This window comes from Nelumbo nucifera, chromosome 2, assembly GCF_055504915.1.
Source record: "Nelumbo nucifera cultivar China Antique chromosome 2, China Antique-T2T, whole genome shotgun sequence".
Taxonomy (NCBI): Eukaryota; Viridiplantae; Streptophyta; class Magnoliopsida; order Proteales; family Nelumbonaceae; genus Nelumbo; species Nelumbo nucifera.
In genome coordinates this window covers 62623110-62635350 of record NC_142650.1, presented here as the reverse complement: position 1 = coordinate 62635350, position 12241 = coordinate 62623110, and the positions used below count along the sequence as shown (strand labels likewise).

The 12241-nt window shown below is 41.0% G+C and overlaps 1 protein-coding gene across 7 annotated transcripts; it reads right to left on the bottom strand.

Moving 5' to 3' along the window:
• Window positions 1–795: 795 nt before the first annotated feature.
• On the bottom strand, window positions 796–11469 carry LOC104607706 (uncharacterized). Of its 7 annotated transcripts, none has more exons than XR_016081948.1 (6): window positions 6256–9992; window positions 3908–6142; window positions 3402–3542; window positions 3215–3295; window positions 1196–1220; window positions 796–1100 (listed from the first exon to the last, which is right to left on the bottom strand). XR_016081948.1 is itself a non-coding variant. In XM_088896994.1 (6 exons), the coding sequence occupies exons 3-6, from the start codon at window positions 3450–3452 to the stop codon at window positions 832–834; spliced, it is 426 nt and encodes a 141-aa protein (XP_088753120.1). In that variant the 5' UTR covers window positions 3453–3542; window positions 3908–6142; window positions 6256–9987; the 3' UTR covers window positions 796–831. The 7 variants fall into 7 exon arrangements, 2 of the variants coding, with proteins under 2 accessions (XP_088753120.1, XP_088753119.1); XM_088896994.1 differs by having other exon boundaries at window positions 6256–9987; XR_016081947.1 differs by having other exon boundaries at window positions 796–1220.
• Window positions 11470–12241: the final 772 nt, after the last annotated feature.

Below are 12241 nucleotides of genomic sequence, written 5' to 3'. Positions count from 1 at the left end.
AGGATGATTTGTATTGACCTCTTATAGACATAACATAGTTGTATCATAATCACCTTCAAGAATAAATGGAATAAGCACCAACTTCAAAAGCCAAGATGAGACCTGTAAGTGCTACTATAACCTTAACTTCTTTAGGGGTGCCCAATTAGACTTGAAGAGCACAACCATAATAGAATATGCAACTATGGTCTCTAATTATCACACCTACTCCTTCCCCTTCAAGGCAGAAAGAGCACTACCAAAATTTACCTCACAACCTATGGTGTTAGCTTCTACCACCCTCTAGGAATTGAGCACTACAAGAAAAAACGTCGACTTAGGTCTAAGGCAGCGGTCTTGTGTCTGCCCCCAAAGAAGCTGCCGCCTTAGACCAGGACCGCCGACTTAGGTTAAAATGACCACCGCCTATGATGGCTGGCCAAAGGCAGTTCAAATTGCTCTAAAGTGGTGGTCTATTGGAGCCGCCGGGTTAGTGTTAATAAGGCGGCGGTTTTGACCACCAGCTTAGGTCCTAAAAGACCGCCACCTTAGCTTTTCTAAACATCCCTACCATCTTTAGGAGGCGGTTCAAACCGCCGGCTTACATATTTATGACATTATTTATGGCAAAGCCGGACCGCTGGCTTAAATTTTTTTATACTTCTATATCCCGTTTATTCCGACAACTTTTTTTTTTGCACTAGCACTTATACTAATTCATCACTTTAATACCTGCTTAGTGAAAATCTCATGACAATTGATACATAAAAAAAAAACTTAAATAAAAATGGTATTTAAAACAAAATTAATGTATTAAATTAAAAAAACTAATTATTATTATTTCCAAAACAATTATTCAAATACAATATCCAATTGGCATAAAAAATACAAAGGCTTCAAGAAATTCAATTTGTCAAATAATATAACACATCTTCCTTTCTTTCCACTTCTATCATAATTTAAGATATCTAATAATCTTTGTGCTTTATTTTCTTGATTGATTGTAGCAGACATCCAAGCTCTGCTCAGCTTTAAATACAACACTGCATAAATTATCCAAGCTCTACTCAGCAGACATCCAAGCCCTGGTATTGTTATATAGCAATGGTATCCATCTATGGCTGCAAGCAGACAAACAAATAATAAAAAGCAAAGACAAATACTATTGACAAACAAAAGAAAATGATTAACTGATATATGTTGCTTATTAACGTACTGATGGATTCAGCATCCAAGAAATGCTACAAAACATAGGAAGGATTAAGATAGTGAAAAAAGAACCAACAAACAATATCAACAATACAAACACCATTACAAGGGGGGAGGGAATAGCCATTCCCTCAAATGGGGGAATGCCATTCTACCAGGAATAGGAATGGGATTCCAATACTGCCAAACCAAATGGTTGGAACCAGAATGGGCCACTCCAATTCCGATTCCAAACCTCCACTCCCATGAACAAGAAAAAAAAACTCTTTTTATGACTCAGAAGCTGAAAAGAATAATCTACTTAAACCCAGTTTTAGGATGCCTTTTCCTTTGATAAAACACATTAAATGGTTCATCCAGATCAAGGACTGACGTTGGGTTAAGTGTAGTTATCTATGCTTGGTCTCACACCAAAGTTAGGAAAAGAGAAACTTGAATCCCATAGTACTCATGGCTGTATTTTTTGATATTGGGTTCCTCGCAATTAACAACCCATATCAGATTGGTTAAAATTTTACCTGGTATGCAGCCGACTGTGAAATCTGCATGTTAGAAGCTCCTGATGAGCATGCATGGTGGCACCAAAATTTTCTTTCTTCTTTATAAGCCAAGAGTCTGGTGATGATATCAAACCTTGTCATCTATGAAGTTAGACACAACAGAAGTTGCTGTGTCATTTGACAAATGAACGGGTTGAAGATCCAAAGGACCAAAGGGGGTCTACTTACAATTATGTCAAAAAGTTTAGGGGAAGTGATTGCAATTACCAAACTCCAAAGGAGGTTTTAGCAATAACCAAAAACTTCAAGGGAGGTTTCAGCAATTTACCCAAATTAAAATGGAGTAAAGATTGAAGTGGTTGAACCAAATTATTTATTATTTTGTATTTTGATGAATAAAATATTTGAATTTGTCCTACTCAACCCAACTTCAGCTTTATCCATCAAGGAACTCACAACCTCCTTAATTGATAACTTATTAACTAAAAGAGAATGTATTAAGCCATTTAATAGAAACTACAGAGTTGTGACATCCAACAAAATCTGATTCCATATTTGAAAACTTATGAGCTATATGCCTTGTTGCCTCAGTGGATGTGGAATAGCTTGTTGCCACAGTGACTCTCTAGACAGGTTAACACCTAAAATTGTTGAACAGCTTGAGCGTGTAGGTTCTGTAGTTCAAGTTGCTGCTGGACCAAGCTACTCCTTAGCTATAACCGGTGATGGAACAGTACACTCCTATGGGTCTGGCTCCAATTTCTGCCTTGGCCGTGGAGAACAACATAATGAGCTCCAATCACGTGTAATCCAATCATTCAAGAGGAAGAGAATTCATGTGATCCGTGTCTCAGCAGGAGATGAGCATGTGGTGGCACTTGATTCCAGTGGATATGTTGGTCTCTTTACTTAAAGGAAACTAAATACTTTTATTGAATTTATAGTATCATGATATATTTATAACTTGGTTGTAACTATCATGATCACAGAATAAATTGGTGTTTGCAGGTATACACATGGGGCAAAGGATACTGTGGGCGGGTAGGTGTACATCAGACAACATAAATCAAGATCCCACACATGCATGGAAGCTGAGCACAGCAGACAATGTTAAAGGGTGGATGGATTAAAGGAAAACGGCGGCGGGTAGGTGTACAATATCAGGGGCTATTTAAAATCAATGGATTGGAGTTTGGAGAGAACAGATTAGCTGAACTTAATAGCTATATTTCCGTGTGTGGTACCATTCATAATACCCCACACTAGCCATAAAGTGCACATGGCCCTGAACTTTGGCTGGCGTGGAGCATTATGATTGATCCCACAGCCCAAAACACATATCAAGTTTCAGCTAATATGCTCGCCGAATTGGATGATGAAGATTGTACACTCGAGAGAATATTTCTGATTGAGGAGACACTTCAAACAAAAAGAAAGAAAGAAAGAAAAGAATCAAATTTTATTGGACCATTAGACCTTTGAGCACCCAAGAGAAACGTCTGATATTCTTTCTTGTGTTATCTTACCTGGAGAACCCAATGAGCGCAACTCAAGAACCTTGCAATTTCCAATGCAAATACATAATGAGCTGTTAATGGTTCAACAATCTGCAGAGTCAAAGAAATATCAAGTTTCAGAGTTAAGTATGAAGAAAAATAATAATTCATCGAACTTAAGAAATCAATGATTTATCTTTCTGCCTTCATGTATTACCTTCGTGTTCTGCATGACATGCAGCTGTGGTAATACTGAAACAGCTTCCATATATACACAAAAGGCCCAAGCAATCCTGTTAAAATGATGATGTGTTGTTGATGGATGAACAAGTAGATCTAATAGAGAACAAGATACCACCTACATTCACGTTGGAAAAAAATGTTAATAATGAGAAACAATAAATCCATAGAAACAACATTAAGATCAAAACAACAACAATGATGATGATGAGATGTATTTATTACAGAAGTAATGCTTATACAATTGAATTCTATTATTTTGTGTTTTGAAGACAACCATTTTTCCTCACAAGTGCCAACATCCCTAATAAAAATGGCTAAACACAATAACAACAGATATATTCCATCTTTTTCTAAAATTTGGCCAAGTCAACCAATATGTTTAGGCAAAACTTGGTTAATCACATTACAGATCATATGCATATCCACAACTATGTGTGTATGAAGAAAGGTCCCTAATTAGGCAAGTGGAGAAATTCCCACCCATTTCTGTCACATGGAAGAATCCTATGGCCAATTTAAACCATTCATTGGGTAATGGACCCTCTAGGCTAGTTGCATTCTGTTGAGGGCCCGGGAATAGGATCTCGTCACGGGTCGGTCCACGGGGAAAACCTCCTGTTTTCCCTTGTTCCTTCCTGCTCGTGATGAACCAATCTTGGCGCCTTCGGTGATTTGTCCAAGAGATCACCAACTCTCCTAACTCACTCTTGACTGAATAATTTGATATCTCATTCAATAATGGTGTCTCCTTAAATAGGAGATTACAAGAGTCCTAATCAAAGGGAGTCTCCTTGCTGAATAGGGAGACTTCCAGTTCTATCTTGCTAAGGATAAGATAAGCTAATCCTAATCTGATAAGCTACTAACAAGATAAGATAAGCTAAGCTAATCCTAATCTGATAAGCTATTAACAAGATAAGATAAGAGATAAGAACAATAAGATAAGAACAAGCAAAATGAGCTAATCTAATCTAGATAAGGTTGTTGTTGCCGAACTGGGTAGGATGAGCACCACTGAATCCTTGCTGCTGCTGGCGGTGGACCCGGGGCCTGTTGCTGCCGGCGGCGATGGTACGTCTTCCCGAGGAAGGCGTCCATAACATTACTCCCCTCCTAGACTACGAGCTTGTCCTCAAGCTCGAAAGATGGATATGTGGCTTGGAACTTTGCCAATGGGATCCATGTGGCTTCTGTTGGTGGTAGATCACACCATTCCACCAAGACTTCAAGGATTCCACGATTGAAACGAGAGCGGGTGACAATTTTAGGATAGGGGACCAGTTTGCCATCTTTCAAGGGTGGCAGGGAGGGAACTTGGTATGGAGGAACACCCGTAAATGGTTTCAGCAAGGAGATGTGGAAGACATCATGAATTCAGCTAGTCTCTGGCAATTCTTCTCGCCTAGACAAGGCATCAGCTGCGCGATTAGAGAATCCCGCCTTATATTCCACCCGGAAGTCAAACCCGAGCAGTTTGCGAACCCAATGCTGCTGAGGGGAAGTGGTGAGACGCTACTCTAACAGGTATTTGAGGTTGTAATGATCAGTTTTGACGATGAACGACCACCCCCACAAATACAGCCTCCAGTGCTGGATGGCTCGGGCAAGGCCGATTAGTTCGCGCTCATAGGCTGGAAGCTTCAAATGCCGGTCGGCCAATCTGCGGATGAAGAAAGCGATCGGGTGCCAACGCTCCATAGTTCTGTACAAATTTGCGGTAATAACCCATTAAACCGAGGAACCCGCGTAAGGCCTTGGTGGATTGAGGTTTGGGCCATTCTGTTATAGCCTGAATCTTGGAACTATCAACTGTTACACCCTACCCATGGATGATGTGGCCGAGGTAAAGAACCTGTCGTTCCCTGAAGGAGCACTTGGACCGTCTCTGGAATAAGCTGTGTTGGCGTAGGAGTACGAAAATGGTCTTCAGATGGTGGACATGCTCTACCCATGATTTGCTGTAAATGAGGATATCATCAAAGAAAACTAAAACAAATTTGCGCAGATGGGGCTGGAATACCTCGTTCATTAGTGCCTGAAATGTAGATGGTGCATTGGAGAGTCCGAATGGCATGACTAAAAATTTGAAGTGGCTATGGTGGGTGCGAAAAGCAGTCTTCTTCACATCACCGGGAGCCATGCGAACTTGGAAATATCCGGACCTGAGGTCCAACTTAGAGAAACACTGGGCACCATGCAACTCGTCCAGCAGTTCGTCCACAACGGGAATAGGGAACTTATCTTTGATCGTCCGGTCATTGAGTTCTCTATAGTCAACACAGAACCTCCACGTTCCATCCTGCTTCGCCACCAACAGAACCGGAAGAGAAGGGGGAGTGACTTTTGCGTATGATCCCTTGGTTCAGCATCGTTGTACATTGTTTTTCTATCTCATCCTTCTATAAGTGAGGGTAGCGATAAAGCTTGACAACGACTGGTGCTGAACCCGCCACCAAAGGAATACGATGGTCGCAAGCTTGGGAAGGGGGAAGGCCCTTCGGTTCCTGGAACAGATCTGAAAACTCGGCGAGAAGTTTTTCCATGGCTGCTGGTTCTGTCTGGAGTGCATGAACCTGCGGTGTCTTTTCTTTAACCCTGCAACCGTGCCATGAAACTTGCTTGCCATTCAGGTGGAAGGTTATGGTGAGTGCGCTGAAGTCCCACAAAATCGGGCCTAGGGTAATTAACCATTTGACCCCGAGAACAATATCAAACCTATCCAATGAGAGTACAAATAAATCAACAAGAATTAGTTCATAATTGACCTGTACTGGGACGTCCTTACAAATCCCTGGACTGTGAACTTTTTCACCATTTGCGACGGCTACCTGTAGTCGCGGCCGGAGTTCCATTGGTAGTTTTAACTGCAGGGCTGCATGTTCACTTATGAAGTTGTGTGTGCTCCCTGAATCGACGAGAATGCGCACCGGCTGACCTGCGATCTGTGCCTGTAACTGCATGGTTTGAGAGGTTTTAATACCGGTGATCGCATGGAGAGAGATCTCTGGTTCGAATGTGACGGGTTCCCCTTCCTCCTCCTCTTGCTCATCTATGAGAAGGCAAAAAAGCCTCTTGCATCTATGTCCTGCCGAGTAGAGGTCATCACAGTTGAAACATTGACCTCTCGCTCGGCGCTCTGCCATTTCTGCCCTGGTCAAGCGCTTGATGGGAGGAATGACCATGTTACTGCCTGTACTTGTCACTGCTCTAGAGGTGGTGGTCGTGGGAGGCTTCATTTCCCGGTTGGTAGCAGAAGAGGGGGTCGTTGCTGCTAGTCTTGGGGGCACCCACGAGTTCGGTGGACGACCCACATTAAAAATTCCGCAGCTGAGCTGCAGCTTGCGCTCAAATGCGCGGGCTAAGTTCATGGCTGTGACCAAATTTGAGGGATTCTGCATCTCGACATCCATTCGCAGGGGTTCTGCTAACCCTGCTATGAACATATCCACTTGCTGGTCTGGTCGCACGGAGGATGCCCTCGCGAGGAGGGTTTGGAACTGTCGCTGGTATTCAGCAACTGTTTCGGTCTGTTTAAGGTTAATTAGCTCGCCCAGTGGGTTGCTGGTCAATGGGGGTCCGAACCGAAGAAGGCAATAGGATTTAAACTGGGGCCAACTGAGCCCGGGCTCTTCTTGCTCTAACCGATAAAACCAAAGTTGTGCTTCTTCTGTTAAATGAAAGGCGGCTAGGCTTACCTTGTCCTGGTCATTTGTCCGTTGATTCCGGAAGAACTGCTCACAGCGATACAGCCAGCCTAGGGGGTCTCCGTTGCCGTTGTACGATGGGAACTCCAGCCTGCTGTACTTGGGGATGATGGCTGCTCCATGGCCGACGGACTGCTGTTCGCCGGAAGACTCCGACAAATCTGGCCGGCGGTCGTTAGCTGCTGTCCCTCCATCAGAGTTCCTTTCCCTGCTAGAAAGAAACATCTCCATTAGTCATCGCAGTTCTCGCACTTCACCTTTGATCTCACAAACTTCGGAGCTGGTCTCCACGAGTTGGTGCTCGAGGTCGTGGACCCTGGAAGGTAGCTACTCCAGATCTCCCATGACGCCTTGCTCTGATACCAAGTTGTTGAGGGCCCGGGAATAGGATCTCGTCACGGGTCGGTCCACTGGGAAAACCTCTTGTTTTCCCTTGTTCCTTCCTGCTCGTGATGAACCTATCTTGGCGCCTTCGGTGATTTGTCCAAGAGATCACCAACTCTCCTAACTCACTCTTGACTGAATAATTTGATATCTCATTCAATAATGGGGTCTCCTTAAATAGGAAATTACAAGAGTCTTAATCAAAGGGAGTCTCCTTGCTGAATAGGGAGACTTCCAGTTCTATCTTGCTAAGGATAAGATAAGCTAATCCTAATCTGATAAGCTACTAACAAGATAAGATAAGCTAAGCTAATCCTAATCTGATAAGCTATTAACAAGATAAGATAAGAGATAAAAACAAAAAGATAAGAACAAGCAAAATGAGCTAATCTAATCTAGATAAAGCTGTTGTTGCCGAACTGGGTAGGATGAGCATCACTGAATCCTTGCTGCTCCTGGCGATGGGCCCGGGGCTTGTTGCTGCCGGCGGCGATGGTACGTCTTCTCGAGGAAGGCGTCCATAACACATTCTAACCAACCTAATCAACATCAACCTTATAACCCTCCTTGTATTGAAAATTTCCCCAAGTTACACAAGCCATCTGAAATTTTTCCACTTTAATTTGAAAAAGGCCCCAAAAGAAATTATTCTAGCCATGTGGTAAGCTCAAGGTTGCCTCTTGAAAAGAGGGCAAGGAGAGGAACACAGAAGAGACCAGTATTGTAAAATGGAAGATTTGAAGTAATTTTCTATTTACTAAATGACCCAGGTAGAAGATATATACCCTATGTGTGATATACACCCATCTTGCTATCAACTATTATTGTGTACCGGTTACAGAAATTTCATGAATATTAAATTATTACAAGTACATCTTTTCATATTGTGGCATAGCTGCAGTAACAAAAATTTCACATCCATTATAAATAAAGTTAAACCATGGGCAGGTTGATATTTTAGGTTTTTTTATGTCAGTGTGTATCAAATTATATATGTTCATAGATGGCACAACCATGTGCCACCAGCTGAGTTATTTTAGCATAAGCAAGCACTTGTGCATAAAGCTAATACTAAATAAAGAGCAGATACATTGATGTCTCAGGTTTCTTCAAGTCAATATACTCATACATGCATATAACCCTTAGTCCTAAGTACTGATTAGGATTATTTTGCAGGTTAAGCCTCCAATATGACTAAGAGGAGGGACCAACAAAAATCAAGAATTACTACAAAAAGATAACCAGTAGCATGTACAACCTACAAAGCCAACAGGATAGCTACTGCAGGTCCAAGCAAACAAGTAAAGTACTTCTGTTCATCCTTACAAGGTATATCTTTAAGACTAACAAACCAGCTCATGGATACATTACCATCTCAAGGTTCAATTTCATGAAAACAGAATGTGGAACCCAATGAAGAAAACTCACCACATAATATATGGCAAAATTATCTTTGTCCTCCATGTAACTAGATTTTAGTTTAAAATGAATCATATAAATAACCCACAAGGTTGTCCCAAGTGTAGCTGAATCAAGGATTGTGTGTATATCATACTCCATGACAAAACTACAGTATAGTCTAATAGCTATAAATATAGCTGTTAGTTCCTGAGACTTGAGTGAAGGTCCTACAAAGAGTTAAGAGTAAAAGAAGTGAAGCCAAAATATGCAATAGCAATGGGAGCTGAATTAAGAGAGGATCAACACTTTCAGGCTGAGGTGGATGAGTATTGTCTGAAATTGGTGTACAACTACATGTTAATAAACGCATGTCAAATAGACATCACAAAAAATCATACTTCAGATTCAAAAAGGTGTCTTTTCTATATGGTTAAACTACACTTTGGTAACAAAAATCAACATTTGAGGAGAGACTGAATTTACTACTAGCTGGATTCATAGAATCTTCACTGACATGGGTGGAAAAGCCTTTGCTTGGATTCATAGAAAAGCTTTAATATTTAATAAATTTGGAAATGAGAAAGTACAAGCTTCTTTACACGTGATGCCTGGGCCTTTTGGGGAAAAGCCTTTGCTTGCACAATTAGCAAGTACCAGCCAAAATAAAGAAATTCTAAAAAAACAAAGAAAGTGGGAAATATCTTGGAATTCCTGTTGTCTATGCTGCACTATTACACTCCTCTAAGATTGGGCCTTACAGCTCAAGACCCTATTTGGAGGAACAATAAAATATTCTTTTATTGTGCTTCATAGACTTCCCATAACTCAGAATAAGGACAAAAGGAGTAACGAATTTATCATGCTTAAGTTCATATATATTAGTAGACCACACAAAACAGTTATTGGAACATGAAGATAAAAATTCCTGGTGTTCCTTGATCAATTTATTGTAGAAAATTGATGCCCCAATAGCTTAAAATTGACAGTAAGAGGTAGTACATCTATTTATGTAGAAAGGAATAATTCTATCGGTTTTTCTTCTTAATGGCACAACATAAGTTAATACAACCAAAAAGAAAGAAGGCCTAACCTGCATATTCTGTTCTATTGTTTTGTTGCTCTGAGCATCTTTTGCATATCAGTGTCACTCTCCTTATCTGATGCATATGGAAGAATCTTCATCGTCTTCTCAAGCTGGAACCTTTAGTCAACCCGCTTGAGGAAATATCCATACATCACCGATGCAGCATAGACCTGCCCAACCCTAAGCTTGCTTATCTGTGCAATGGTACTAGAATCTGCTACTTTGTTCCCCAATATAAGAGCCAGATGATTCTAGATCATCTCATAGGCTTCTGGGGAGTGGAGCTGCTCAAGCTTCTTCTCCTAATCTGGCCATGTGTCTACTCGGCCAGAAGGATCAGATGACAGTATTGCAGGTATCAAAGAAACATTTGCATCCATGAATTTCTGAACTATTAATGCATATAAAATCTCTTCTAGAGCCTTTCTCCTCTCATTGGCCTTAACCCCAGCTATTCTCCTAATAATATATTAAAAAGTCAATTAGTTTCTCACTTGAAGCCTACACAACATGTTCTTAATCGGTCTATAAAATTTTCTACTAAGCACTACCCTGTACAAGACAAGGTCGGTCCCTGAAGAAGCAGGCTCCTCCTTTTGTTTCTCGTTATCGCGAGCAGTCTGAAGTTGTTCGAGCTGTTGGTCCACAGCAGCAGGCACCAGATGAGGGTGGCTTCTTAGAATCTAAGCCAGGAACTACCCAACAGGAGACTCCAACTGAAGAGGCGCAATCAGAGCAGTTGACTCAGTAGAGTCCTGAGATGCTGATGCCCTCACAACGGTGCTCTTCCTGCTTCTTGAAACTGATCTACTTTGTCCTTGCTTAGAGAGATAAGTTGATGGAGAGGTCTTATTCATGCTAAAGCATCTAGAAGCAAATGAAAAATAAATTAATTAATTAATTAAATGCAAGATACCTAACAATTAAACTAAAGATGTAATATAGAATACAATCACAGTGATTCCGAACATAACGTGGCACTCCAAAGCTAATTTTGGATATGAAGTCACAACATAGGATAAAACACAAATCAATCAATGCATAAGTGAAGAAGAAGAAGAAGAAGAAGAAGAAGAACATTACCTTCTCTGCTCAAACGAACAAGGTTCGCGTTTTGGATATCACCCAGAAATTTCCCCTTAAGCCGCACAAAGGTAGCTCTCCCCTTCTCAACAAATACTTGTAACCTAGATTTCTTGTCTATTACGGAGAATGAAGATTTTTGGCCCTCGCGCGCGTTTTTCCCATACCAGTCTATTAAACCGGTTTTAAATTTGGTTTAAGTAAAATCTGCCGAACATATTCTTATGGACCGCCGCCTTAGCTTCTGATGTAGGTGGATGTCACTAGCGGCGGTCTACCGGCTCTAAATCGCCGCCTTTGACCGATTTTCTTGTAGTAGAGATTGGAGGGAAGGGTTGTAAAGAACTTGTGAAGCTACATGTACTACAAGTCATTTATCTGAGCTTTCCAAATTTAGAGTGACTAGGCCGAATGGGCCCTAGTGGTTTATCTTTTATTAGTATTGTTCTTTTATATTGTTTATTTGTTAATGAGCCCGTTAAGTATCTTTTATTTCTTTTCAATGATGAACTAGCTGCCCACTTAAGGGCAGATCTGTGATTAGTATTGATTAAACATGCTTAATAAAAGATTAGGGCGCTAGGAGAGGAGGATCAAAATTTTCTTTCTTCTTCTTCTCTTTTTTCCTTTCTTTCTTGCTAAAAGTTGAGAATTTTTACAGATTTATTGATCTAAATCACATATTGTTATCAGAGCACCTCTTCCTCTCTTCCTTCTTTTACTTTTTTTATTTTTTCCCATACACCCTTTTATTTTTTCCCATACACCCTTTGATTAGAAGAGTGTATGGAGAGATGAGTTGCTGACCATTCAAAGAACTTTTGTGCCTAGTTGGTAGAGGGTTTGGAGAGGTTGAGTCTAGCTATAGATTGCCAAGAAAGTGAGGTTGCTTATCTTTTCCCCAAATCCTAGTCAACTAGAGAATTTATGGTTACAAGGTAAGAAGTCTATTTGGGTGTGGTTTTCAGTGCTTGGAGAGTTCCTTTTGATGTCCAGAAGAGGGTGGTTGAAGTTGAAAAGAGTTTAAGAAGCTCTGGTATGAGCAATTGACTCTTCTCCTTGTTCTCTCACGGAGCTAGGTATAATGAAACCCTAATTTGAGCACCTATAGGCACTAGACCAACCTCAATTAGGTCCATAAAGACTAAAGTTTGTTTT

Coding starts and splice junctions, on each gene's coding strand:
- LOC104607706 (XM_088896993.1), bottom strand. CDS start 3,452: ATGGAAGCTGTTTCAGTATTACCACAGCTGCATGTCATGCAGAACACG. Junction 1,221..3,214: donor GCGCTCATTGGGTTCTCCAG/GTAAGATAACAC, acceptor TATGTTTTGTAG/CATTTCTTGGATGCTGAATC. Junction 1,101..1,195: donor CTTGGATGCTGAATCCATCA/GTACGTTAATAA, acceptor GTCTGCTTGCAG/CCATAGATGGATACCATTGC.